The 26,660-nt window shown below is 34.5% G+C and overlaps 2 protein-coding genes and 1 pseudogene across 2 annotated transcripts; all 3 read left to right on the top strand.

Moving 5' to 3' along the window:
* The first annotated feature begins 324 nt into the window (after nt 1-324).
* Nucleotides 325-425, top strand: LOC147930748 (small nucleolar RNA R71; annotated as a pseudogene).
* A 21,685-nt stretch (nt 426-22,110) lies between these two features.
* Nucleotides 22,111-24,500, top strand: LOC104732157 (serine/threonine-protein kinase 52). The gene is made up of 6 exons (XM_010451688.3): nt 22,111-23,105; nt 23,205-23,326; nt 23,405-23,601; nt 23,686-23,860; nt 23,931-24,065; nt 24,160-24,500. Exons 1-6 carry the CDS (start codon nt 22,847-22,849, stop codon nt 24,364-24,366), a joined length of 1,095 nt encoding a protein of 364 aa, XP_010449990.2. The 5' UTR covers nt 22,111-22,846; the 3' UTR covers nt 24,367-24,500.
* Nucleotides 24,501-25,328: 828 nt separating this feature from the next.
* Nucleotides 25,329-25,943, top strand: LOC109128139 (defensin-like protein 232). The gene is made up of 2 exons (XM_019233940.2): nt 25,329-25,460; nt 25,562-25,943. The coding sequence occupies exons 1-2, from the start codon at nt 25,391-25,393 to the stop codon at nt 25,783-25,785; spliced, it is 294 nt and encodes a 97-aa protein (XP_019089485.2). The 5' UTR covers nt 25,329-25,390; the 3' UTR covers nt 25,786-25,943.
* Nucleotides 25,944-26,660: the final 717 nt, after the last annotated feature.

Raw genomic sequence — 26,660 nt, 5'->3', positions numbered from 1 at the left:
TCTTCATTCCCAGTCTCAGGTTGTGGCTCAAATGATTCAACTTCAGCAGCAAAGTGAACTGATTTCTTACCAACCAGGAGATTATGAACTGAATCAAGCTTAGCATTAACAGAAGCTAGCTGGTTTGCATCAAATCCTCCATGCAATCTCTTCCTTTCAGCATCTGCTCTCTTAGTACTATTGCTAGCAGCTAAGTTCTCAATCAACAATTCAGCATCTTCTGGCATTCTTGTCTTGAAATTTCCATGACTTGCAGCATCTAAAGCCAACTGATACTCCCAGTCACACCCTCTGAAGAAGATACTTAGCAGTTGAACTCTTGAGAAACCATGGTGTGGACAGTCCCTTTGGTAAGCCTTGAATCTCACCCAAGCTGCTTTGAAAGCTTCATCTGGTCTCTGCTTGAAGGAAGACAGCTTGACTCTCAACTCATCTGACATTGCATCATCATAGAAGTGGTTGAGAAAGGCCACCTTGACATCACGCCAGCTTGTCAATGATCCAGGAGGCAGCTGTTTCAACCACTGAGATGCCTCTCCTGCAAGTGAGTAAGGGAAAAGTTTGCAGAAGATGTAGTCCTCAGTTACCCCATTAGCCTTGATGCTAGTCACCAGATCCTCAAAATGCTCAATGTGATCCAAAGGCTTCTCATTGGGCAAAGCAGAGAAAGGTCTCTGCCCAACTAGTTGAAAGTATGCAGGTTTCAACTCAAAATCATTCCTCTGAAAAGGGGGAGGAACAATAGCAGACCGGTTCTCATACACCAGATCAGCCCGATTGTAGTCAGCAATGGTCCTGATCAGATCCCGGTTGTTCTCCTGTCGTCGAACAGGGTTCTGTACGTGGTTGGCAGCTCCACGCACGTCTGCAGGTTGGTGTCGATCGATGCCACCTGGTTGGTGTCGATCGACACCCAGATCCGGATTATCAACGACACCAGCTTGCTGGTTCACAACAGCCTGCTCGTTGACAACAGGTTCAGGGATCACGTTCCCTTCTGCATCAAGCTTTTGGCCCTGCACATTGCGCAAGTGGCCCTCTTGATCCCTCAAAACACCAGCTTCATCACCCATCAGAATGATTGTATTAACCATCTTCAGAGATTTAGCTGCCTTTCTGTTCTCACGTTCTAGTTTTCCCAACTCTTTGTTTGACAAATTCACAGTAGGACCAGACTTGTTATTCCTTGTGTGAGGTTTAGGAGGCATGCACCTGAAACACCAAAGAGAAGAAAAACAAAAACGTGTTAGTTTGAAAATAAAAAGAAAAAAAAATCTAGACAAAATCAAAAACTCAAATCTAATGGTAGATCAAAGAGTCCCCGGCAACGGCGCCAAAATTTGATATGCTCAAATTAAACCCTAGAGCTACTCTCTCAAATTAAGAGATCAATGCAGTACTTAGGGGTCGAATTCCACAAGGACTCAAGACTACACAATAAATTATAGAGTTTTATAATTATGCTAAACAAATTGATTTAAATAAAGATAAGCAATGCAAAAATATTAAATAAAACTGTTGTAAATTCAGAAGATCAAAAAGCTAGGCTTAGGGAATTCCTCAGGAAATTATGAAATATTAAATCAATCAATAAATTAGGATTCAAACAATTAAGAACAGATCTAGAACTCTAAACTTTTGGTAAATTAAATCAGTTCTCACTGCAAATAATATCTAAATTTAAAACCAGAAAATCCAAATCTCTTTGTAAAATTCTAGGTAATAAATCAGCAATAAAATCAGGTTTAGATTGTTCACAAAATTATTAAATCAAATCTCTTTGCAAGAAATAATTTTGCTCATCAAAAGGTTTTATCAGGAAAACAATTATATTCTCATATCAATTTATTTTCCTAAGGTATTAATTCTAGATGGCCAATCAAGGATTAATATGAAGAACAACCTAAGATGAAGATCTAGCAAGATAAAGAATCCTAAATAATCAGATCTAATAATTCATAAAATCCCTGTGAAAAACCCTAAACCTAACAAGCAAACTACTCAGACATAATCAATGAAGAACAAAACATGATTCTGAATAATAAGCAATTGAAATTAAAAGAGTAAGGAAGGAGTTTAAGAATTCTTCTCTCAAAGCAGTTCAGATCTCTCTCCCAAAAGACTCTCTAAAAATCTCACAGGGTTTTGCTCTCAAAAGTTGCAGAGAAAAATAAAGCTTTCTAGAATAAAAATTAAGGGTTTGGAAAACCTAAAAACTATATATATATGTCCTAAAACACGTCAGGGACTTGTGTTGCAAATATGGAAAACTTCGGGCAATTTTGTAAAACTTCCAAATTTGAAGACTTGTCTCGATTTGCAATGGGTGTCGACCGATGCTCTTCTAGTGTCGATCGATGCCCTTCGTATAATCAGACTTCAAATTGATTCTTCGAGATTTATGCTCCAAAACAATCCAAATTGCTCCATTTCGCTCCTTTCATGCTAAAAACCTGTAAAGACTCAAAAACAATCTAGAAACAAATGAAAAGACACTAAAAGACTCCTTATATCATGGTTAAAAACCATAAAAACCATGATATATCAGTTGCAAAATTTCAAACTTAATGATCCTAAATTACAAAATATCTAAAATATAGAGCCTAAAACCTTGAAGAAAAAAATTAAAAATTCAGGAGACATGGTGCAAAAGCACCTCCTGCACTGGGTCAGTGCCGGCCCTGTATGTGACGATCATTAGCTCATCAAATTACCCTGTACAAAATGAGTTATGTTATCGTTAACACTACAAATAATATTCACAATTACACAAGATCATATTCATAGGTTAGAAAAATGTACATAGAGCCGGGCTATGATGGAGCATATTGTTTTAATTGTTTTCCACCACAACAAGGGATATTTAGTATAATAAATAGCCAAAAACATGCCTTCCCCGTGACGCCTTTAAAGTTTAAAAGACGTATGATATTTAATATAAAATCGCCGGTGGGGTTACGTTGTTGTTGTTACTACGTGATTTTTTTCGGGCGAAGTTACATATATATCCATGTCCTTATCTTGGAACCATAATGTTGTTCCATGGGTACCTTCGGAATTAACGAAAATGACAGCTAGGCGTTATGTGACCTTGGGCGGGAAAATGGATTTGTAACGAAGGAGTCAAGGAGGGATGGTCATGTACGTTTGGATTATGGTGCGCTATTGAGATTGGTGGGATCTGATGGATGAGAAGATAGAGAGACACGTGGGTTGGTGCTGTTGACTAAATTTGGCTTCGAAAGTTACGGTGTACGATCGTCGGAAGTACGTGGACTTGTAACCAAGATCTTGTGTCTACCATCCATCGTACGTATTCAGTGCTCTTTGCATTGGTGAAAGAGAGAACACACGTCAAATGGGCGTACTAATTTTTGTTCGAACGAATGCTACATAATGATTGAAGAATTGAAGATATATTATGTTATTAAATAGGCTACTTTTTTTTTGTCGGATTAAATAGGCTAATTTTGACACTTATTTGTAAAACTAAAGAGTGATCGATCATCCGATTACGAGTAGGACTGTAGGAAAAAGTAGAGAACTAAATCAAACCAAACCACAACTAATTCATGTTTTTAAGATAATGCATTGCCTACTTCTCTTCCTAATATTTCTCAAACAATAAATAGAATCTGTTAATAATTTTATCAAATAATTTGGAAAATATTTTTTTATTATTTTAAAAACCAATTTAAGTTTTTTTGTTAGTTATTAAATTAATTAAAATACATGTTTAAGATAATTAATTAAATAGAATCTAAGATAATGCATGTTTTATAAAACTAAAATTAAATATTTACATCCCTAAATCGTTTAATAATGACATATATATTTTTAAAGTTAAGATACAACGTTGCTTATATTTTTAAAATAGAACATATTATGTCTAATTTATTAAATATTTTTTCGCACCCTATTCCATGTAAAATATTACACAAAATGCCACTGTATTTTAATACAAAATATAATAACATAATCTTAATATTAATTTGTTGTAACCTGAAAATGATTATCCAAAAAAATAGTAATTATTAATTTATTAGATTACAAAAAATCATTAATAAAATAATTTTGAAATTATTTAATAAAATTATTTCGAAATTATGTAATAAAATAATTAAACAGATTCTATTTACTGTTTTAGAAATCTTAGGAAACAATAACAAACTATTTAGAAAACTATAAAACTTAAATTTATTTATAAAACTAAAATTAAATATTTACATATCTAAATCATTTAATAATAACAATATATATTAAAATTAGGATACAACATTGTTTATATTTTTAAAATATATCTATATACTTATTTAAGCTATGTTGTTAAAAATTTAACCAGTTCTGATGTGACATATTACGAAAATACTATTATATTTTAATTATTCTAATAACTAACAAAAGAAAAGTTTAGATTTGTTTACAAAATAATAAAACTCTATTTATTGTTTCATAAATCTTAGGAAATAATAACAATCTATTTAATTGGCTAAAACTTAATTGTTTATACACAATATTCACTATATAAACAATACTAAGTGTATAATATTGATAATATACATAACCTAATTGTAATTTTCACCTATAAAATTAATATACAACATGTTATACCAATAACTTCAATTTGTAAATTTGGTATATTAAGATCTCTAAACACGAACACATCAATTTATGATACCAAATCACGGGTCAATACATGTTTTGTTGGATTTTTTTGGCTTTACCGAATGTATAATTAACGAATTTGATATTGCACCAAACCAAAATAGTAGTACCAACTACGGGTCGAAATCAGAGTATGACCTTAAGTAAATTAAATATATGATTTTATAAAATGTATAGAATTAATAAATTTTCTACTATTATTTTGTAACAAACAAATCCAAATTTACATAAATATTTCCTCACGCTGGTAACATTATTCTACAAAATATTAACGTGTATTTATGAGTCGGGTAATAAAACGGGTAATGAGACGGGTAACGAGATGCTCAAAAATTAAATTAATATCCGATACTCGATCATTATTCATGGATAATATAATTATTATACCCTTCACTCGACCCTAAAGCTGCGGGTACATTTTTTCGGGACGAATACAAACCAAAAAACGGGTCCAATACGGGTATCGGTAGTAGTTTCTAGGCCTACCTATTAGTAGTTTAATATGAATCAAAATTCACCATATAGTACTATATTATATAACATGTAAATGAATGATACAACATAAACATAATATTAACAAATAACAAAATAAAAAAAATTTCCCGCGCTACCAGTGCGGGTTATTATCTAGTCAAAAAGTTAAATTGAGATTTTTAACAACCACTTCAATACGGAGTTTTATTTTATTTTATGGATTTTGCCAAATTTATATAATTCACGGATTTGAACATTGTATCATATACGGGGTTGAAATCACAGTATGAAACTGAGTAATTTAATATAAAATATATAAAATAAATCAAATAAAATTTCTACTATTATTTTATAACTAACGAATTACAGTAAAATTTACGCAAACATTTTTACGTGCTCTATAATAATAATAACTATTTAGTCTTATATTATTTTTTCTTGTAATCTTCATACAATCTATACTAGTATTTTTGCAGCAGGTTTTGCTCAAAAATACTAATAAGGAAAGTTTTAGCAATTAATGCTACTAATACAATTAATTCTGTCGACCTCTATCAATTTTATATGGACCTCTTAGTATTTATGGGCCTCTTGATAATTTATAATTTAAGGGCCTCCATTTATTTAGGTTGTAGATAAAACAATATCCAAAATTTCATAGGACCCACGAAAATATACTCTTTTGCTAATAATCTAGACAAAATTTCCGGAAAATGAATTTGTAGACAAAATTTCCGGAAAATTACATTGCAATAACTACGACATTAATGATATTCTCAATTGCCAAAATAATTCTGAATACAAATGAGTAGACTCTTGATTTATCAGGCATTCAAACTTTAAGAACTTTTATTTGGTTTATTTAGGTTCTTTATTTAAAGATTTTTAAAAGGTTAAATATGAAAATTGTTTAAAACTTTTAAAAAGTTAAATATGATAAATATTATACCGTAGATACACAATAAATATTAAAAGTTAAGATGATATAGTGTGAGTTAAAATATCTCGAGACGAGGTTATATAGCGGGACAGGTTTTATCGATATTTATATAAATTAAAAATATCAGTAATTCGGTGTTACACGGATAAAACATCATTTCATTATTTTGTTAACACTGTCAGTATCAGAGAATAGACATATCTAATTAAATTTAAATAAATATTATATAAAAAATAAAATATATTGCGGTATTATATGGTTTATTTAACAATTTTTATATAATTATAACATATTTAACCAACAAATAAAATTTATTATTTTAATATTTTAATTATATATAATTTTGCCCGCGGTATACCAGATCCTAATCTAGTATCCCTCTTAAAAATGGACCGAAAGGATATTAAAAAAATGATGCAGTATATATATATATATATATATATATATATATATATATTACATGTTTTCTGCATGATTTAAAGAAAAGTATGTTTTTTTAATAAAAAAATCACTTATTTACGATTTTGTCGTCATATATATTATCTTTGTAAAATTAAGCTATCTGCCTAAATATAACCATACATATATATCTTATCAATAATATATTTATATATTCGGTAGATTTATTGATGGTCCATCAAAATTTTGAAACACTCTTATCAGTATTTGGCATCAGGTCGTAAAGTTATATTCACATTTATGAAAAATGTGTTTTTGACATATGTGTTTGTTGGTTTTAAAGTAGGAATGTTGTGCGTTATGGTGGTGGTTAATTATATTGGTGTAATGTGAGAGGGACATTTGTTTTTTTTTTCAACCACATGCTACCTTTGCATTCTTGAGAGCCTAACTGACGATCAAAAATTTAATCATATTATACACGTACTGTGGGTTACAGACAGAGCCGGCACAGAGTATTTATGGGCCGCAAGTCCAAAAGTTGTTAAAAAAAAATTTTTAAAAGATTAGTTGAAAAACAAGGGAATAGAGGGGCCGAGATTCGAACTCAGGTGCAGACCACTAATAAATCACTACTTTTACCAGCAGACCAAGGGAAATTTCTAAGAAAAACAGGCCGATTAATTACTATATTATCTAACGGCCGCAAGCACTTGCTTGTCCTGTTTGTACTCATGGCCGGCTCTGGTTACAGACCAGAATATAGGATATGGAATTGAACGACGAAGGATGGAATTAGTCAAAAGTTAATCTGTTAACTATAATTATTTTGAAAAGTGGTGAAATGTTGACATTTATTTATGGTTTATGGCTAATATCACTTATAATTTAAACAGCATGAAATCACTAAAACAATCATAGTAAAAAAACCATTCATTTCCTATGATTCTATATCTCCTATATAATAAAACGGAAGTACACAACCTTTTTTATAGACTATATAATTTTTATAAGTTGGTTACAAAATAGATTATAAATTAAATATAGGTTGGTTCACAAAAAAGAATTAGAGATTAATTTGGTCAATCTGTGGGCTATATGAATACATTTAAGAATATTCCAAAGAATCTTCTTAAAGATAATATTTCAATGATTTATACAATTTATAAAATAAAATCTTTAGTATTCCATGTATTGTTACAAAATATATATTTTTAGGTATAAAAATATATTGTTAAACGTTAAAAAATAAAATCTTGGCAATTTATCACACTTAATCGTGATTTTCAAGATTTTATTGTGCAGTTGAAAATAAAATTTTACCTAAGCACGGGTTATATTAAAAAACTTTCACCAAACATGTTCAAAAATTAAAATAAAAACAAACAACAAACATAACTATTTCTCATACATAAAATTACAAAATTAACAATATAAAACTTACAAAATAAATATTTTTTTAAGTCATCATATTTAGCATATGATTTTATTGCATAATATTTTATCCAAAAAAACTTTTAAAAACAATCATATAAATTATATTTTATTCTAAAATTATAATATAAATAAAAGAAATTTCAATCTATGATTTAGCACGGATCCTAATCTAGTTAGTCATATTATATATATAGTGATATATTTATGTTTGTGGGATCTCACATAAGTGATAACTGATAAGTATTTTGTATTTACTATTTACCCACTGATAGGATAGGTATAGGTTGAACCCAATCTTTATAGATGTCAAACAACTTGAAAGTGAGTGTTAGCTACATATATATAGATCTCAACTATTACTGGCTTGTGGCCAACCACTGGGTTGAGTTATTTTTTTTTCCTTTTCAAAAATCTTTTAAATACTTATATGTGTGTGTGTATATGTATATATATATATATATATATCAATATTGGGTGACTTATCTTAAATCCATGAACGTTCCCGGCCGTAAATAAAAAAATGCAACTGAAAGATTTTTTTTTTATTAGTAAAATGATAGTGAACAGTCCTACCTATTCATCAATATATGCCGCAAATCCATGCAATGCATAATGGCGATAATATAAGACACCAAAGAAAAAAAAAAAAGAACAGTCAGTAAAAAGAACAGTCTTTAAAGATAACAAAAACTAATATGGAAAATTGAAAGAATTATATAAAAATACGGAAAAAATTAAAGTACCCAAAGTAATACATTTGGAGCGAAGTAAAAAAGCACATTCTTCTGGCATAAAGGAGCTCCATGCTAAAATCATAGTGTCGACCAAACATGCCGACTGCAAAAATCACTTGCCTACATGCCACATCACGTGACATAAACACATAAGAAAAGATTTCCTTCGTTATAAATTTTTCTTCGTAAGATAACATATTAAATTTTTCTTCGTTGGTACATAAATTATTATAAAGTTGCTTGTCCAATAAACAAAAAAAAACTATTATAAAGTTGATAGTTGAACTTTTAGTGGATGACAGGTTCCCTTATACTTAATGACAGATTAGTAAACGACTACCAAATAAATAACTATCTACATTTTGATTGTTAAGTCAAGATCCTCTCTAAATGCTTCTCACAAAATGACCATAAGAAAAGGACAACGTACCAAAGTCATTATTTAGCTCAATATGCTTGTACCGTGAATCATATTATATTTCCTCTCTTTTCTAATAATCTATGATCCCGTGTATAATTTTCCGTATAAATTAACAAATTCACTTAATTACAATATATATATATATATATATATATATATAAATATTGCTTCGATGAATTATATGGTTTTTACATAGTAGACATCCATTTTAAGACTACAAAAAAATTTGTATTGAATTTTTCGTCTTATATTTGTTCTCTTTAAAAAGTTATCTATTTAAGAATATTAAGATGGAATAATATATATATATATATATATATATATTTATATCTATATCTCAGTCGAATAATTTATTGGTGATTAAAAAACTAATTGAAGTTACAGTATCAAAATATTTTAAACGTATTTTCAAATGTCGACTATTTTCCACAAAAAAAAAATGCATAATTTTTCCTAAATATCCATCTCGAGTTGAATATTAACCTATCCTGAAACCGAACCTTAATATATCAAAGAGCAATATTTTTGATAGTGAACTTAGCTATCCCAGGTTTTTTATTATATGTCCCATTGTCAAAACGTCCCATATTATATCGAAAATAGTTTAGATGGCCATTACTAAATCTTTGGAAAAATTGACAACATACAATTTCTTTTTTTGGGTTTATCTCATTAGTTTTTTCTTCTTTTTTTGAAGTATGAATATTATTTCCAAAATATCCAAAAATGGCTAGTTTCGTACTTTGGTTTAACAAATTAGCTTACATGCATGCATTGAAACGTTCAAGTGTGGAAATCATCTCACTTATATCCAACCAAACAACTGAAAATGAATTGATGTACAACCCGAAATCTTTTCTATAGAAATCGTTTTTTCATAGTTAAAAAGATGGCAAATAATCAAAAGTTCGATTATATAAGGACCCTATGTCTTATCAAAACATTTAATTACAGTTCTATACTTCTATATATAGGTTTGACCTCCAAGCAATCAACATAAAATGAGTATTTTAACTTGTTTCCTCATCTCTGACCATTACTCATCATTTTTCGTCATAATATCCGAAGTGGACGGTTTATTAGTTTTTGATTAACTTACGAATGAACTGCTTGACCTATGTAAAATGAGCAAGACTGAATCTGCGGTCTAGAGTAGCTCCGAGTCAAGCTATCCCAATGGAATTGAAGGACTACCACAGATGAGGACGTGAGTCGGTTACAACAAGCATAATGATATCACTAACTACTAAGTAATAACATGATCAAATGATTCTTCAGAAATACATATGAGCTAGAGTATTTTTTTTTAAATATCGTTTGATGCTTAAATCAATTCAAAACTACTAAAGTACTTGTTAAAGAATATGGACTAATTAATAAAGATAATTGGATAAACATAAATTTGTTTAAAGCCTAGATCAATAATATGATATGTGGCCGATGGCCCGACCTTATATTTGAGTTAGTTGAGAAAAGGAGAATGAAACAAGTTAAGATACCCATTTCATAATGGCAATGGAAATGATGAGTAATGGTCAGAGATGAGGAAACAAGTTAAAATACTCATTTTATGTTGATTGCTTGGAGGTCAAACCTATATATAGAAGTATAGAACTGTAATTAAATGTTTTGATAAGACATAGGGTCCTTATATAATCGAACTTTTGATTATTTGCCATCTTTTTAACTATGAAAAAACGATTTCTATAGAAAAGATTTCGGGTTGTACATCAATTCATTTTCAGTTGTTTGGTTGGATATAAGTGAGATGATTTCCACACTTGAACGTTTCAATGCATGCAAGCTAATTTTTTTTTTTTTTTTTTCTCAAAAGAGATACCATTTATAATAAGAGTACAGCAGGAGCATTGCTTCTTACAGAGAGGATAATATTAGGTAGATAAAGCGTAGATAAAGCTATAATCGTAACTAAATAGTAGGTTAAAGAGAGAGCCGATAAAAAATTAGACTGGTTGGAAGTTCGAAAACCAAATGCTGAGGTAGGTGTCTTGAATTGAGCTTGGTGGAGTGATCCTATCTTCTTTGTCGAGACCTAGGAGACGTCTTCTTAGGATGAGTTGTATCTCCTTGCACATCGTGTCCTCTGTCTTGAACGAGTTGGAGTGTAGCCTGGTGTTCCGTTCCATCCAAAGACTATAAATGATAGCCTGGAAAAGAAGCTTGCAAATCACATTGAGTTTACGGTTTCTAGTTGGGGATTTGATCCAATTGAGATAGCCCTGGAAGTTGACAGCTTGCGGAGGATCCAAATGCGCAAAGAATCCCCTCCAAAGGACGCTTGAGTAAGGGCAAAGAAAATAGAGATGGTCCCTTGATTCCTCTCCTACTTGACATAGTAGACACGCCGCTGGGACTGACAAATTCCAGTTCCTCAACCGGTCCCTTGTTGTGAGCCTGTTCTGTACCGTGAGCCAGGACAAGAAAGCCATTTTGGGAATGCTTCCCTTAAACCAAATCTGGCTGTGCCAAGGAACCACCGGACCAGTAGGATGAAGGTGACGCCAAGTTCGCATAGCAGAGAAGGTACCACTGGTATGATATGAGTTTAGCTTCCACGAGAAGACATCAATCCCCACCGCAGAGATAGGAGGGTCATGAGACTGTATACAGGATCTGAGTAACTGGATTGCAGGATTCCTCCCCCTCGGTAAGATCCATGCTCCATTGGAAACAACATCCGAGACCTTAGAGAAAAGTCCAATGCCTGATAACCGAGGTCCGTATTCCCCGATCACCTCTAGTAGCGATCCTAGTCCTGTCCAATTATCATGCCAGAACAGGGTATCGTTTCCAGAGATAACCTCACAGTGAATAAAAGGTCTTGCCAAGGCTCTCAACTTGGTCAACCTCCGCCAGATCCAACTCCCTGCTGACCTGAAATCCACTGTCCAGAAACTCCTCGACCTAATCAGATGTTTTTTCACCCACGATACCCAGAGAGAACCCGCTTGTGCAAAGATCAACCAGATAAGCTTTAGACCAAAAATCTGATTCCAATCAACAAGTCTTTTGAGTCCTAAACCTCCAGCTGACTTAGGGGTACAAACCACATCCCACGAAACTTTGGCTCCACGAGCAGAGTCTGCTACCCCTTTCCACAGGAAGGCGCTGCAGATTCTTTCCAACTCCTCTAGGCACTTATTTGGAAGCATGAAGATGGAGGCCCAGAAAATAATAGTGCTATTGATGACTGACTTGAGCAATTGTAGTCTGCCTGCAAACGATAGATGTTTATGAGTCCAACCCGCGATACGCTCTTTAACCTTGTCAATGAGGGGCTGATAGTCGGAGGGAGAGAGTTTTTGCGTGATAAGTGGCACTCCCAGATAGCGAACAGGGAGAGATCCATGAGTTAGGTTCTGACGTGAGGCCATCTCTCTAATAGTGTCTCTGTTATTCCCATCCAGGAAGAGACAGGACTCTGCAAGATTAACACCCAAACCAGATTGCTCCTTGAATTGCTCCAGGACTTCAAGAATGGCAACGAGAGAATGTTCTGTACCATTGAAGAAAACAAGGAGATCGTCTGCCAAGCTGAGGTGAGTTATTAAAGGGTCCGCACACTGAGGATGAGGACGAAGTCTACCCTGATTTGCCGCTAGGTCGAGCTGTTTGGAGAGAATGTCCATGACCAGAGTAAATAGAGGAGCAGAAATAGAGTCTTCTTGTCTTAATCCTTTTTTTCCCGGGAAGTAACCGATGAGTTCTCCATTCAGAGCCACAGAGAAGGATGGAGTAGTAAAACACGTCTTGATCCAGTTAATGAACATCATAGGGAGATCATAAGCCTTGAGGATGTTGATGAGGAAATCCCAGTCTACATTATCGAAAGCCTTGGATATGTCTATCTGAAGGCAACCTCGTGAGATAGGTCCATCCTTGTTAAAATCAGCTACAAGCTCTGCGGCAAGGAGAACATTTTCGCATAGGAGCCTCCCTTTAATGAACGCGACCTGATTCCTTTGTACCGCCTTATCAGTAAACATCTTAAGTCTCCTGGCCAAAATTCTGGAAATAACCTTGTAGATAGTGTTACAACAAGATACGGGTCTGAAATCACCCAGCTTCTCTGATGTCACCTTCTTGGGTATGAGGGCAACAATTGTGGCATTGACCTGCTTCAAAAGCCTCCCTTTTTTGAAGAATTCGGTCACTGCATTAATAACACTTGGCCCAACTCTTGACCAAGAATGAATGAAGAAATCCGCTGTAAAACCATCAGGTCCAGGCGCTTTATTTTTTGGGAGAGAAAACATTGTTGAAGTTACCTCATCTGGTGTAGGAATAGCAACCAGCTTAGAACAGAGGCCATTCGGGCATCTGAAGGGAGTCAGATCCTTGATTTCCTCTATTGATAAGCGCCTTACTGATTGATTCTTGGTGCCAAGGAGTTGCTGATAGTAGTCAAGAATCAACTCTTTAAGCTGGCTCTTCTCAGTTATCCTCTCATTTTCCTCGTTCAGAAGGGAGTAGATGCGATTCCTTGCCTGATGAGCTTTGACAGATTTGTGAAAGAAACTTGTATTGGAATCTCCCTCAGCATACCATCGAATTCGCGACTTTTGCCTCAAGAACGACTCCTCAGCAGTAGACAAAAAAAGCCATTGCCTACGTAATTCCTTTTCTTCAAGAAATAGAGCTTGAGAAGGCTGCAAAAGAAGCTCATTCTGAATACGAGTTAGGGAGTCATGCGCTTCAGCTGTTCTTTTCTGGATGTTGCTAAAACTTCTCTTGTTTAGATCTTTACAAGCCAGCTTAACCGCCTTGAGTCTCTGACAAATATCAAACATGTTTGTGCCCCTCATCACTGGTTGAGTCCATGCATCCTCAATAATAGAGTCATAATCCGGATGCGTGGTGTAGAAGGAGTAGAACTTGAAAGGAATTAGCCTTCTTTCCAGATCGTTGGAGCTTGTGATGAGAATCGGGGAGTGATCAGAGCCGCCTGGGGAATCAAAGAGTGCATTAGAATGAGGGAAACTAGACATCCAAGATTCATTTACCAATGCTCTATCCAACTTCCTGGAGATGGGATTAGTAGGTTGACCATTGTACCAAGTATGCTTAGCTCTTCTGCTTGTGAGATCATCCAAGTCACAGTTAGCAATGCAGTTCTGAAATTCTGCCATTCCTTGTAATGGGAGAGTAAAGGGATGGAGGGAGTAGTGGTCTTGCGCATTCAAGATTTGGTTAAAATCCCCCAATAGTATCCAAGGGTGATTTTGCTGGCTCCTATAACGATGGATCTCTTCCAAGGATCTCCATAGGTCCCTTCTTGCAATAACACAGTTCCGAGCATAAATGAAAGTAACAGAGAAGGATTGATTTGTCGAAGGATCAAAGACTCCACAAGATATTAGTTGATCAGTTTTCTTGAAGATGAAAACTTGAATAGAAGGATCCCATATTACCCAAACTCTACCGTTTCTTGCCTCCTCAGAGTAGTTTGCTTCGAACCTCCAGCCAGGAAAATTACGTGCTAAGATAGATACCGCATTCACTTCTTGTACATGAGTTTCCAAAATGCCTCCTAAAAGAGGTCTTTGAGACAGAGTCCAACTCTTGAGTTCCTGCTGTCTTTGAGTGGTGTTTAAACCCCGAATATTATAGCAAAAAATCTTCATCATCATTGGTGGGCAAAAAGAGTGAAAGCATAGCTTTCAAGAGTGATGATGAGCACGACCCTTCCCGCTTGGTCGCGCACTTATGGAGTTCTTCTGGTGTTTAAGCCGTCCCTTCTTAGTGTTATTTACCTTCACTGGAGCCGAGGTTCCAACTGCAGCAGAGGCATGAGATGTTTTGGACGAATCAAGGGAGGCTTCATTTTTTGAGGCAATAGTCCCATGTGCAATTTGGCTACTTCTCCTAAATTCCTTTAGCCTTATGGGAGGGACTTCCTCACCTTCTCTGCGTGGTTCCGTGACTAAAGCAGAGTCACTCTTTGTCTCTGTAACTGAAGCCTGAATCCTTGGAGATTTTGATCTTCGCTTGACAACTTGCCAGTCTGTGGGCGTATCACTTGGGGAGTCAATATACACATGAGAAGCCAATTTTTTAGCTTTCGTGTGAGTCTTGGTCGTTGGTTGCGGTTGAGGGGTTTCATCCATTGATGGTCCGGTTGTTTTCTGAGTAACAGGTGGGACTGTGACGACATTAGTTTTATCATGGGGGGCTTTTGGAATGCTGGAGGCCAACTGAAGAGGAGGATTAGAGCAAGATGGTACATTCGGGCAACGGTGATATAAGTGTCCGAATTCACCGCAGTAGTCACATTTAGGTGGAAGGCGGGGGTATTCAACCCAAATACAGACCTCATTCCCCGCGTCATCTTCTACCAGAACTGAGTGAGGAAGAGTCTTCTTGAGAAGGATTTCAACCTTGATTCTCGTATCAACCGATAATGGAGGCAACTGATGCTTCTCGGTGTGAAGAGGCTCTCTAATACCCGAAGCAATAGTGCTCAAGCCTGGTAGAGAATAGAGTTGTGGAGGCACATTCTTCAGTATAACCCAGATGGGCAGAGAGATTAGCTTAACCGGAGTGAGAGATGCAGTGGAAGACCAGGGCGTGACCGTGAAAAGGCAGTTGCCTGCTTGCCAACAGCCGACCTCAATAGCCCATTTACGAATTGCTGGAGAGGGGATGTAAATGAGGACTAAACCATTTGGGAGACACCTTATATTGATTCGACCTTCTTTCCCCCAAATGGGATTTAGGTCTACAAAGATTTTACCAGCAGGAGGAGGATTGCCGTGGAAGTGAGCGACGATGTGGTCCTTCCAAGTGTCCGATGCTTTCAGAATGACTGAGGTAGGAGCTCTAACTCTCGGAGTACTATCATCAGAGAAGGATGGTTGAGCAGCCTTGCTTAGGTTCCGAAGACTCGGATCAAATCTAGCCGCCCACTGGAGTTGAGTGTCATCTATCACAGGCGGGGAATCTTCCGAAACTTGGGAAATTAAAGCAGAGTCGGAATTGTTGAGATCCTGTGGAGGTTGCTGATCTTCCGGACCCAGAAGGGAGGGATCTGGTGGCGTATCAACAGTCTCTGCTACGACGGAAGAGGAGGGATCTGGGGGATCAGTACTCGGCATTGGGGCAGAAGAAGGTAGAGAGGAAAGAGGGGGATAGAAATTCTCGTCGGCGGCGTGAGGCCACACCGACGGCGGCGAGTTTAAAAAACTAGGTTAAAATCTATTACTGTTTTTGCATGTAAGCTAATTTGTTAAACCAAAGTGCGAAACTAGCCATTTTTGGATATCTTGGAAATAATATTCATAGTTAAAAAAAAAGAAGAAAAAACTAATGAGATGAACCCAAAAAAAGAAATTGTATGTTGTCAATTTTTCCAAAGATTTAGTAATGGCGAGATGTCTATGTATCGTTTCGTGATTTACTTGACAATCGAAGATTTTTCCTTACAATTACTCAATCAAGACTTTTGAGCCAATTCTAATGTATATGTAAGATTTAAATAAGTTAGTACTTGACGTTTTGTTTTCGGAAATGCTAGTTTTTTCATAATATTTGTCCGTTCCTCTTAGATTGAAGTGAATAATTGTAATTGATATTTTGGGCTGACCTTGGACTTTAAGTGTTTCTTCCCTTTCTCTTTAAGTACAAAAAGTTGGTATGCAGATCTTTTGACTTATATGTGCTCACAAATCAAGATGAATTTCAACTTTTCCTTTTTTCATGTCAATATCTTAGTTCCAATATAATAAAAGTGGAGCCACGCCGATAAATCTCATATTAGTATAATGTAGTGACTTTCTTTTTTTCTCGAATGTGTGTGGCTCCTTGAAGAAATAACAAAACATCTTATAAAGAGGGATGTCCATTTGAGCTTTCAAGATGATAATATATCTTTTCTAATAGCTAGTAGTGTCTGAACCTGAGAAAGTGAGAATGTTATGTTTATATACAACCCCATCCCCGATTTTAATTTCAACTTTTTATTTCTCTGCCCGATTTGAACTTTGGATCTTAAAGAAATAATACTTTCACTTATAACGGGATAAGTGGAAGTTTATTTATTTATTTTTGGTTATATGTTACAATATACATGGTTTAATTATTAATATTCACTTTTTGAAGTCAAGTGGAGATTTAACTGCAATAATTTTTGCTCAAGCTGTCATGCAGATTAAATGGTAGAGATGTATGATGTGGGATCATAACACTTTTGTGAGATAGAGCAGGAATGATTATAAAGGAGACTATGGCTTTTAAATGGTTATGGTTTTGAGAGCGTACATGTATTATGTTATGTATAGATTGATGAATGGGAAGCTTGACATGCTTCAGTCAAAGACAGTAGCAACTAATAAGTGTGTTATTAAATGTTCGTAGGTCACCTACAGTTTTTTTTTTAAGTCACCTATATAGGTTTATGAAGTCTAAAAATGTTATTGACTTCTTCTTAGTAAGAATCTTACTATATACTATATTAATTGAGAAGCACAAAATTAAAAATAACTTTAGAATGTGTAAAAAATTAAAAATTGCCATTAGAAATTGTTAAATAAAGGATAAAACTGTTGAAGGTATGAAAGATAATTAGTAATTATTAAAAATTAAATATTAAATATTAATCAACCAAAATCTCCGGGTTACATGGATAATCAATCCATGTAAATTAAATACAGAAACCAAAAAATTGAAACTAAAAAAAATTTCCTTAACAAAATATTTCTTAACAAAAAAAATCTCATAAGATACATCCATTAAGTTATTGACCAATTAATCTATAAACTATTTTGTAACCAATGTATATTTAATTTATATAACATATTTTGTAACCAACTTATAAAAATTATATAGTCTACAAAAAAGGTTTGTACTTCCGTTTTATTATATAAGGGATTAAATTTGTTGCAAAAAAAAAGGATTTAGAAATATCTATTCGGTTAAACAACTAAGATTTTTTAATGATATAATATCATAAATATAATATAATTTTATACAGTTTTTTTAGGGTGACAACAAAAAGTAAAACAAAAAAATAAGAAATCAGATTTTTTTAAAGATTTTTTTTTTTAATCGACTGCAATATATTATAAGAGAAAGGTTCAAAAACAGAGCAACAAGAACAGAGCAGCAAAACGGAGGAAAGAGAGCAAAAACCAATACAAACGAAAAACTCAAAGGCTCAGAACTAAGCTCGACTATCTCGAGCAATCTGCTCATGTAACCAGGCAGGACCACTCATAGCTAGATATGATTGAAACCGACCATCTCGTGTAACGCTCCTTGCAATCGACCGCACCACTTCATTCGATTTCGAAGATGCGAGATGAAAAGATACGACCTGCATTTGACTAACAACCTGACCAATTTTGTATAATATTGAACGGTACTTACGCCAATCTTGCGGTCTCTCAATAGCACGTGTTACTGCTCCACAATCAGTCCATACTTCACACGCAAATATCTGCAAGTCTCGTAAACTCTCGAGACACCATACAAGATAGAGCAGTTCAGCAGCGATGCGATTCACTGTCGGTAAGAATGCATTACAGGAATGGAACATAACATCACCAGCATGATTACGAAGTAACCAAGCTCCACCCACGTAGGACTGACTATTAACCCACGAAGCATTGATATTACACTTCAGCGTACCAACTGCCGGTCTAGTCCATCGCTTTGATAACACCAGAGCTCTATCACCACGCAGAGCATAGACTTGTTCCTGACTCTGCATCCTGTTCTGTTTTAACCATTCCTCTGCATCTGCCATGGCTCCTGCGATTAGAACATTAGAATTCTGAGCCCTAGAAGTGAAGACCACTGCATTACGTGCCTTCCAAATCTCCCAAAGGAACCAAGGTATAGCAAGCCGTATATTCATTGGTATCTCAGTTTTGGTGAGTAACCCCAACAGATAACCAATGTTATCCGAAATAGATGCTGAAAAACCTTGGATAGGCAATGGTAGAGTAGAAACCGACCAAACCTCTATCGCAAAAGGACAAAGAAATAAGACATGTGACACAGTTTCAACTCCAGCCCTACAGATCTGACATATCGGATTAACCTGCAGACCATGACTTCTTAAGCAATCTGCGACCGCCAAAAAAACAACTTAATCTTAGGAGCCGTCTCTAGAGACCATATTTTCATTTTCAGCTCATTCAAAACCTGTGAACCGTCTGTATCTCCATCCAATCCCGTAGCAACCTTAGATATCAACGAGTACCCACTTTTGACCGTATAGGCCCCATCATTAGAATATGCCCACACCATACGGTCTCGCAGACGACAATCAGGAGGGAAAGAAACGATCTTGGTTACATCACAAGGAAGGAAAAGACCCTGTAAGATCGGAAGATTCCAGTCCCCTTGAGGGGTTATAAGGTCAGAAACCCGAAGATTCAGGTTGAGCATTTGTTCCTTATTACACGGTCTCCTTGGAAGATCATCAAAAACCCATTTATCCAACCAGACACTTGTATCCTGACCATTACCAATAGACTTCATGAGGCCCTTATCCAGCAACTCCCTACCAAAAAGTATGATTATCCATGCATATGAGGGTCGCGGTCCAAGAGTAGCCTCCATAAACGATGTTGTCGGAAAGTATCTTGCCTTGTAAACCCGCGCCAATAACGAAGACGGGACATCCAACAAACGCCAAGCCTGCTTAGCAAGGAGAGCTTGATTAAAGCAGCCTATATCCCGGAATCCTAAGCCTCCCTGTTCCTTTGACTTACACATCTTTTCCCATGAAACCAATGCATTTTCTGTTTCTCTTCCACTGCATTCCACCAAAAATTGGCCATAGCACTCTGTATCTTCTTACATTGATGTTTCGAGAGCCTGAAACAGGACATTGCATACACCGGAAGAGCCAACGCCACTGCTTTCAGCAATACTTCCTTGCCGCCCAAGGAAAGAGTTTTCGCAAACCAACCACTGAGTCTTGAAGTGAGCCGATCCGTTATGTATGCTAACATATCCCTCTTGGAGCCACTGAAACATTCAGGGAGACCTAAGTACTTTCCAGCACCTCCCTCTTGCTCAATACCCGTAAACAGACCTATAACTCTCCTCATGTAAGGGTCTAACTTCTTCCCAAAGGTTATTGAGGACTTTTGAAAATTAATCTCTTGACCAGATGCATCACCATAGAGCCGCACGCATTGTAACAAGGTTGAACATTCCGACAAACTGGCTCGACATAAGAAAAGGCTATCATCAGCAAAAAGAAGGTGTTGGATCGACGGGCACACCGGAGAAAGTAATCCCGTGAGTCGACCCTCCTGTTCAGCCTTATTCATTACATGGACAAGTGCCTCGGCACACAGAATAAAGAGAAATGGTGATAATGGATCCCCCTGTCTTATCCCCCGCTCTGTTTAATAAATCCATACTGCTTCCCATTGAGAAGAACCGAGAAAGTGACTGATCTTACACAGCTCATAATCCACTGAACCCACTTGATATCAAAACCAAGCTTAAGAAGCAATTCCTCAAGAAAATTCCACTCAACTCGGTCATAGGCTTTAGACATATCAGTCTTGACGGCTAAAAACTCTTCATCACAGCCTGATTTTGTCTGGAGCACATGTACAAGTTCATGTGCCAAGAGGATGTTATCAGAGATAAGACGACCCGCAACAAAAGCACCCTGGGTATCTGATACTATCTTTGGCAAAAACCGTTTCAAACGCTCACATAAAACTTTGGACACTATCTTGTATATTACAGAAACAAAGACTAATAGGCCGAAGGTTTGACATGCGAGTAGGGTTCTGTACCTTTGGGATCAAGCAAATCTGTGTAAAATTATGAATAACAAAATAACAGGTAAAATTATTTTAAGTTTTTTTAAAATAAAATGTGCAGCCCACGGTTTACTGTGGGTTAGTAACTAGTGTGGGTTAGTAACTAGTAGACATGTACATGTCATGCAACGTATAAACGTGTGTTGCACACCACAAAAATAGATATTTTAACTTTTAAGGTTGAGTTTGATGGACCGGCCCCCTTCAAATCAATATTTGTTTTGATTGTCAACTATATAGAAAGTGTTCAAAAATAACTTGGATCCGGAAATTGTTCAAACGGGTTATGGGAAATTTATGGAATCTCGATAAAATTTCTTATCTATCAGATATTCATATCGAGCCAAACCGAAATTCCTAAAATATCTGAATGGTTGGTCACTATATTATATCATATCCGTACTAACTAAAACCGAGCCCAACCGAACCAAAACAAAATAGTTAACCGAATACCCATGGCTAGTTTGTAAGTATAGTTTGAAGTTTGAATCTATCCAGCCGACCAATAGTAAAAACAAGTTTTCTGGCTTGAGTTTTTTTTTCGTCAACAAAGTGGTTACAGAAGTTTTATGGCTTGAGTTATATGGGTCTTAATTTGGGTCATCCTTGTAATGACTTAAATATCATCATATAAATGGGCCTTAAGATTTCAGTTTGTAGTCTATGACAAGCCTTGACATTGATAACAATTGTGCTTGCATTTGCCACCTGCAAATTTACAATCTGCATGATATTTTTATTTCCTTCCAACTCCAAGTTTTATTATATATATAATATGCATTAAATAATACATGTATACGAATTTTAGTATTTTTTAACTGTAGATATAATTTCTAGCAGAAAAGGTTAAAATATCACAAAAACTGAAAATATTTAGAAATATAAAAAAAATACAATAGATAATTATATTATTAAATAGTGGATAAATATTTACTATGATATCATACACGATATACTTGGAAAAATATAGGAGATTACCACAGATATTTTTATTATATACTTAATTCTGTATTTGAATATGATTTTAGATGGAAAAGATTTAAGTTATCAGATTAGATTTCTTTTTCTTTTTCTTAAAAAAAAAAAAGATTAAAAATTTTGTTAGCCTTTAAAAAGGAAAAGATAAATCTTAGTGTTATGTATTTTCAATATAATAAATCCCAAAACTAAAAAATATATTTTGATGATTTTTCTTAGTATTATCTTAAAAATAAAAATAAAAATAAAATTGTATCCTTAAAAGCAGCCTGAAAGAAACAGCTTCTCTTCCGTCTTTCACTCTCCATCTCTCTTCCGTCGTTTCCTAAGTCCTTTTCTTTTGTTTGAGATTCTCTCTTTTCATCCATATACCAAAATAAAATAAAAAAAATAAAAAAAAAAAAAAGTAGAGATTTTTCTGAAACAATCTCGCTCGCTCTGTTAGCCTCGTATCCCTAAAAAGAACCCACCATTAAAATTCTTCTCTTTCGTTCTCTTACCATTCGATTTCTCAATAATCGTCTTGCATCCTCTGTTTCTGCATGTCCTAGTTTGATGACACATCTGACTTCTGCTTTTGTTTTTTTCATTGATTGAGTTTTTTTTTTATAAGTAGTTGATCATTCTTGCGTTGTGCTATATTAGATTATTATTAAGATCATTGTGGTGTAACACAACACAAGTCGTTCTTAAGGTTTACGTTTTTTCATAACCTGAATGTTAGAGCATGTGTAGGATCTTGTGATTGATAGTTTCTTATAGTTAAGCTGCCCTTTGTTTAACCTAGAAATCTAAAGATTGTTTTTAAAAAAAAAAACTTCTGTGTGGTTTCAGTTCACTAGTAATCTAAAAAAAAACAATACTTGATTTCTTGATGATGATGATGATTAAAAGATTGAAGCTTTGAGTCAGAATCTTGATTTTCGAAAGTTGTGTGATTTTATTTGCCTAGTTAAAAAAAAAGATTTGGTTTCGAATTCTATAAGACATGGAGAACAAGTCAGAAGATGATGGGAGTAACAACAAGAAAGACAAGGTCTTTCGAGCTGATAAGATTGATTTGAAGAGCTTAGATAGACAGCTTGAGAAACATCTGAGTAGGGTTTGGTCGAGGAATCTTGAGGCGAATCCTAAAGTCAAGGAAGAATGGGAGATTGATTTGGCTAAGTTGGAAACAAGTAATGTTATTGCTCGTGGTACTTATGGTACTGTCTACAAAGGCATTTATGATGGACAAGTTGTTGCAGGTAATATTATTATAATCCAATACCTTTACATGAACATGATTGTCTTATTTTTCCATTAGAGATTGTGACTGTGTTTGGTGGTTGTTTGAGTATTGGCAGTGAAGGTGCTTGATTGGGAAGATGAAGGGTATGAAACAACTGCCAAGGCCGCTACAAACCGAGCTTTGTTCCGTCAAGAGGTCACTGTTTGGCACAAACTCAACCATCCAAATGTCACAAAGGTTGGTTAATTAGTAATTAGTTAATTAACTTTATCATAAAATTGAGTGAGTATTGAAATATATATTAATATGGAACAGTTTGTTGGAGCGTCAATGGGAACAACAAATCTTAAAATACCGTCAGCTGATTCAAAAAACTCGTTGCCTCAACAAGCGTGCTGTGTGGTTGTGGAGTATCTCTCTGGTGGAACATTGAAGCAACACTTGATTGCTCATAGGAGCAAGAAACTCGCTTTTAAAGCAGTTATCAAACTAGCTCTTGATCTCGCCCGCGGGTAATTATTCGGTCTTCTGTCACTACTACTTATCAAATATTTTGTACAAGCAAAACCTCTTATTGTTATTATATATTGTTGTAGGCTAAGCTATTTGCACTCAGAGAAGATTGTGCATCGGGATGTGAAAACTGAGAATATGCTTTTGGATGCTCAGAAGAATTTGAAAATAGCGGATTTTGGAGTAGCACGAGTGGAAGCTCTTAATCCAAAAGACATGACAGGAGAAACCGGTACTCTTGGATACATGGCTCCTGAGGTAAAACTAAAACTTTCTTTCTCTGCTTTCAAAACCGAATGGAATTAAAACTCAGCGTTTCTCCTTATAGGTCATTGACGGTAAGCCATACAACAGAAGGTGCGATGTCTACAGCTTTGGGATATGTTTATGGGAAATCTACTGTTGCGATATGCCTTATCCTGATCTTAGCTTTGTCGATGTTTCTTCCGCGGTTGTCTTACATGTAAGTTTTGAACTAAGAAAACCCTATCTAGTTTCCTTGTGCTTTACGTAATTAATGTGAAATTCTGAAACATTTTTCCTATGGTTTCAAAAAGAATCTGAGACCAGAGATACCGAGATGCTGTCCAACTGCATTGGCGAGCATAATGAAAGCATGTTGGGATGGGAATCCGCAGAAACGGCCGGAGATGGAGGACGTGGTGAAAATGCTTGAAGAAGTTGATACCACTAAAGGTGGTGGAATGATACCGGAAGATCAGAGTCCGGGATGCTTCTGCTTTGCTCCGGCTCGTGGACCTTGAAATTCCTTTTCTATATCTCTATTTGGTTGTCTTGTCTTGTTTTTTCTTGACGTGTTAACTGAATGCCATTTTTCTTTTCTCCAAGAAATGTCTTTTAACAATATTTGTTAATTTATTTATTTTCGTCGTTGTGATTTGTGAATATTCAAGTTAGGATGGGCATTACTACCAAAAAAAAAAAAAAAAGTTACGATGGGAATTTAGTCATTGTTTTTTTTTTTAATAAAAAATTCTTCAAAGGATTAGGAGTTCTCGACCCCATGAAATGAACATCCATGATCCATCCGTAAGGATGGTGGACAAATCATGTAATTTAATTCTATTTTGGAGGGAATATTTTCTACTAACGCGAATTAATCAAGTAATTAACCTACCTTCTTTAAGTTCTACTTTTTTTTTTTTGTTAATTTACACATGCATGATGCATCCATATTTTTTTTGTAAGTTTAGAGTCGTTTGGGTTTGTTTGTATGTAATGCTTTAAAAAACTCCACTCAAAAACTTAACTACTAAAGCAACTCATCATTAACTGGTTTCACAAGTTCATCAAATTATATAGCTTTAACATGATTATAGCAAAAAAAAAACGAGAGTATTACTGGTAAAATTATAGAGTAAAGGTGGAACTTACAGAAGAAATTAGAGAGGGGAAAATGAAATGTTAGAATGATAAGTTTTCCTCTTACGTTTTGATGGGATCACAATTCCTTTGAAACCTCAAAATCCAGATTAATTGACGTAAACAAATTATTTACATAATAACAAAACAAATAAATACCCAATTAAAAATCGAAAAACAAAAAAGTGAATTTTAGTAAAAAAATTATGTTTCTAAAAATGAGAAGCCGATTCTGCCGATCAAGTTGACTTGGCTCAACCTTATTTTTGTCAAATTTATCGGAAAAGTTATTTTGTTGTGGTTAGTATATATATACTACGTACAAGAGTTTTCAAGTGACAACAACAAATTATATTTATTACGAGAGGTAGATAAAAAGATAATATAACATATCAGTTTTGAAGCATGAGGAGGTGTACTACTTTGATGGTGTTTTCTTGTGTTTTTATGTTTCTGATTCTAAGCCATGTTGAAGGTAGATAATAGGATGACATAATATAAAACTATGGTACCGTATGTATTACTAATTTCTTATATCCATATAAGCTAAATTTTGAATGATTATATACATATTAGATGCGGAAGCTGGAGCACCTCCCCAAGACTGTTGGGATGAGATCCAATTTCCTGGAAAATGTGGTATTCACGGAAAGAAGGATTGCTTCAAAAAAGTGGAATCCAAGATAAAACAACGTGTTCTTCAATGTTTCTGTAATGATGTAGAAAGAGGTCCCAATACATCTAAGGACGAACATTACTGCAGTTGTCAAAGAGAGAATCCCTATGAGTGTCATTTGTAATCTTAATTCTTTTTTAAAATGTTAGCTATCAATACAATAATTATTTACTAATAATAAATGATTAAAAAAGCTATTTACGTACGCGAGTGTTTGGTGTAGACACAGCTTGAAAATGGTAAGCTTATGTCATTTCTGAGTAATAAGTAGTTTCCATAGAACTTCTTTTAATTTGTATAATCAATTTCAATCATGTAAGAATCAAATTCGTCGCTTCATTGTCTTGAAACTGTTTAGAAATTATATAAATAGAGAGTTTTGTTAGAAAGCAATATCATCTTGTTTTGAATTTACAAGGTTTATAAGATATATCAAAGATTTTACACACGTATCAAGCTAACTTGTATAAGTATTTATAAGCTACACACGTATTAGGGGCAGTTTAGATAAGGTTTGAAATTTTATGTATAACTATCTCTTACCGCTAATTTTTACCACGTTTAACTAGTTTTGGTATTGCTATCATTCTTTCTTTTGCTCTAATTTTTTATTTTTTATGCACCAACTGATCAACCACTCATCTTGCATTTCACTATACAAAATTTATGAGTTCAATTTTGGTTTTTTGTTTAACTTACGAAAAATCTAATTAAAAATTTGTGAATAAATAAATTAATAAACTAGAAATATCATTACCTAAAATTTGACGAAAAATTAATCTAAAATTTAAGTATTTATTTTTTGTTGTTGACGACTCATACAAGCAAAACAAAAATTTGTGTATTTTGTAAAGAAAAAATTGGTAAATTTTTTACTTAATCATATAAATCTTGGATAGATATATCTATTATTTTTATATATATTCACAAAAAATCAACTATTTCCTTATGTAGATTGATTGGTTTCACATCAGGTTTATAACTACTTTTTGTAGAGTC

Source organism: Camelina sativa, chromosome 12 (genome assembly GCF_030686135.1).
Source record: "Camelina sativa cultivar CO46 ecotype springtype chromosome 12, ASM3068613v1".
Lineage (NCBI taxonomy): Eukaryota > Viridiplantae > Streptophyta > Magnoliopsida > Brassicales > Brassicaceae > Camelina > Camelina sativa.
This window is presented reverse-complemented; position numbering and strand designations above follow the sequence as displayed.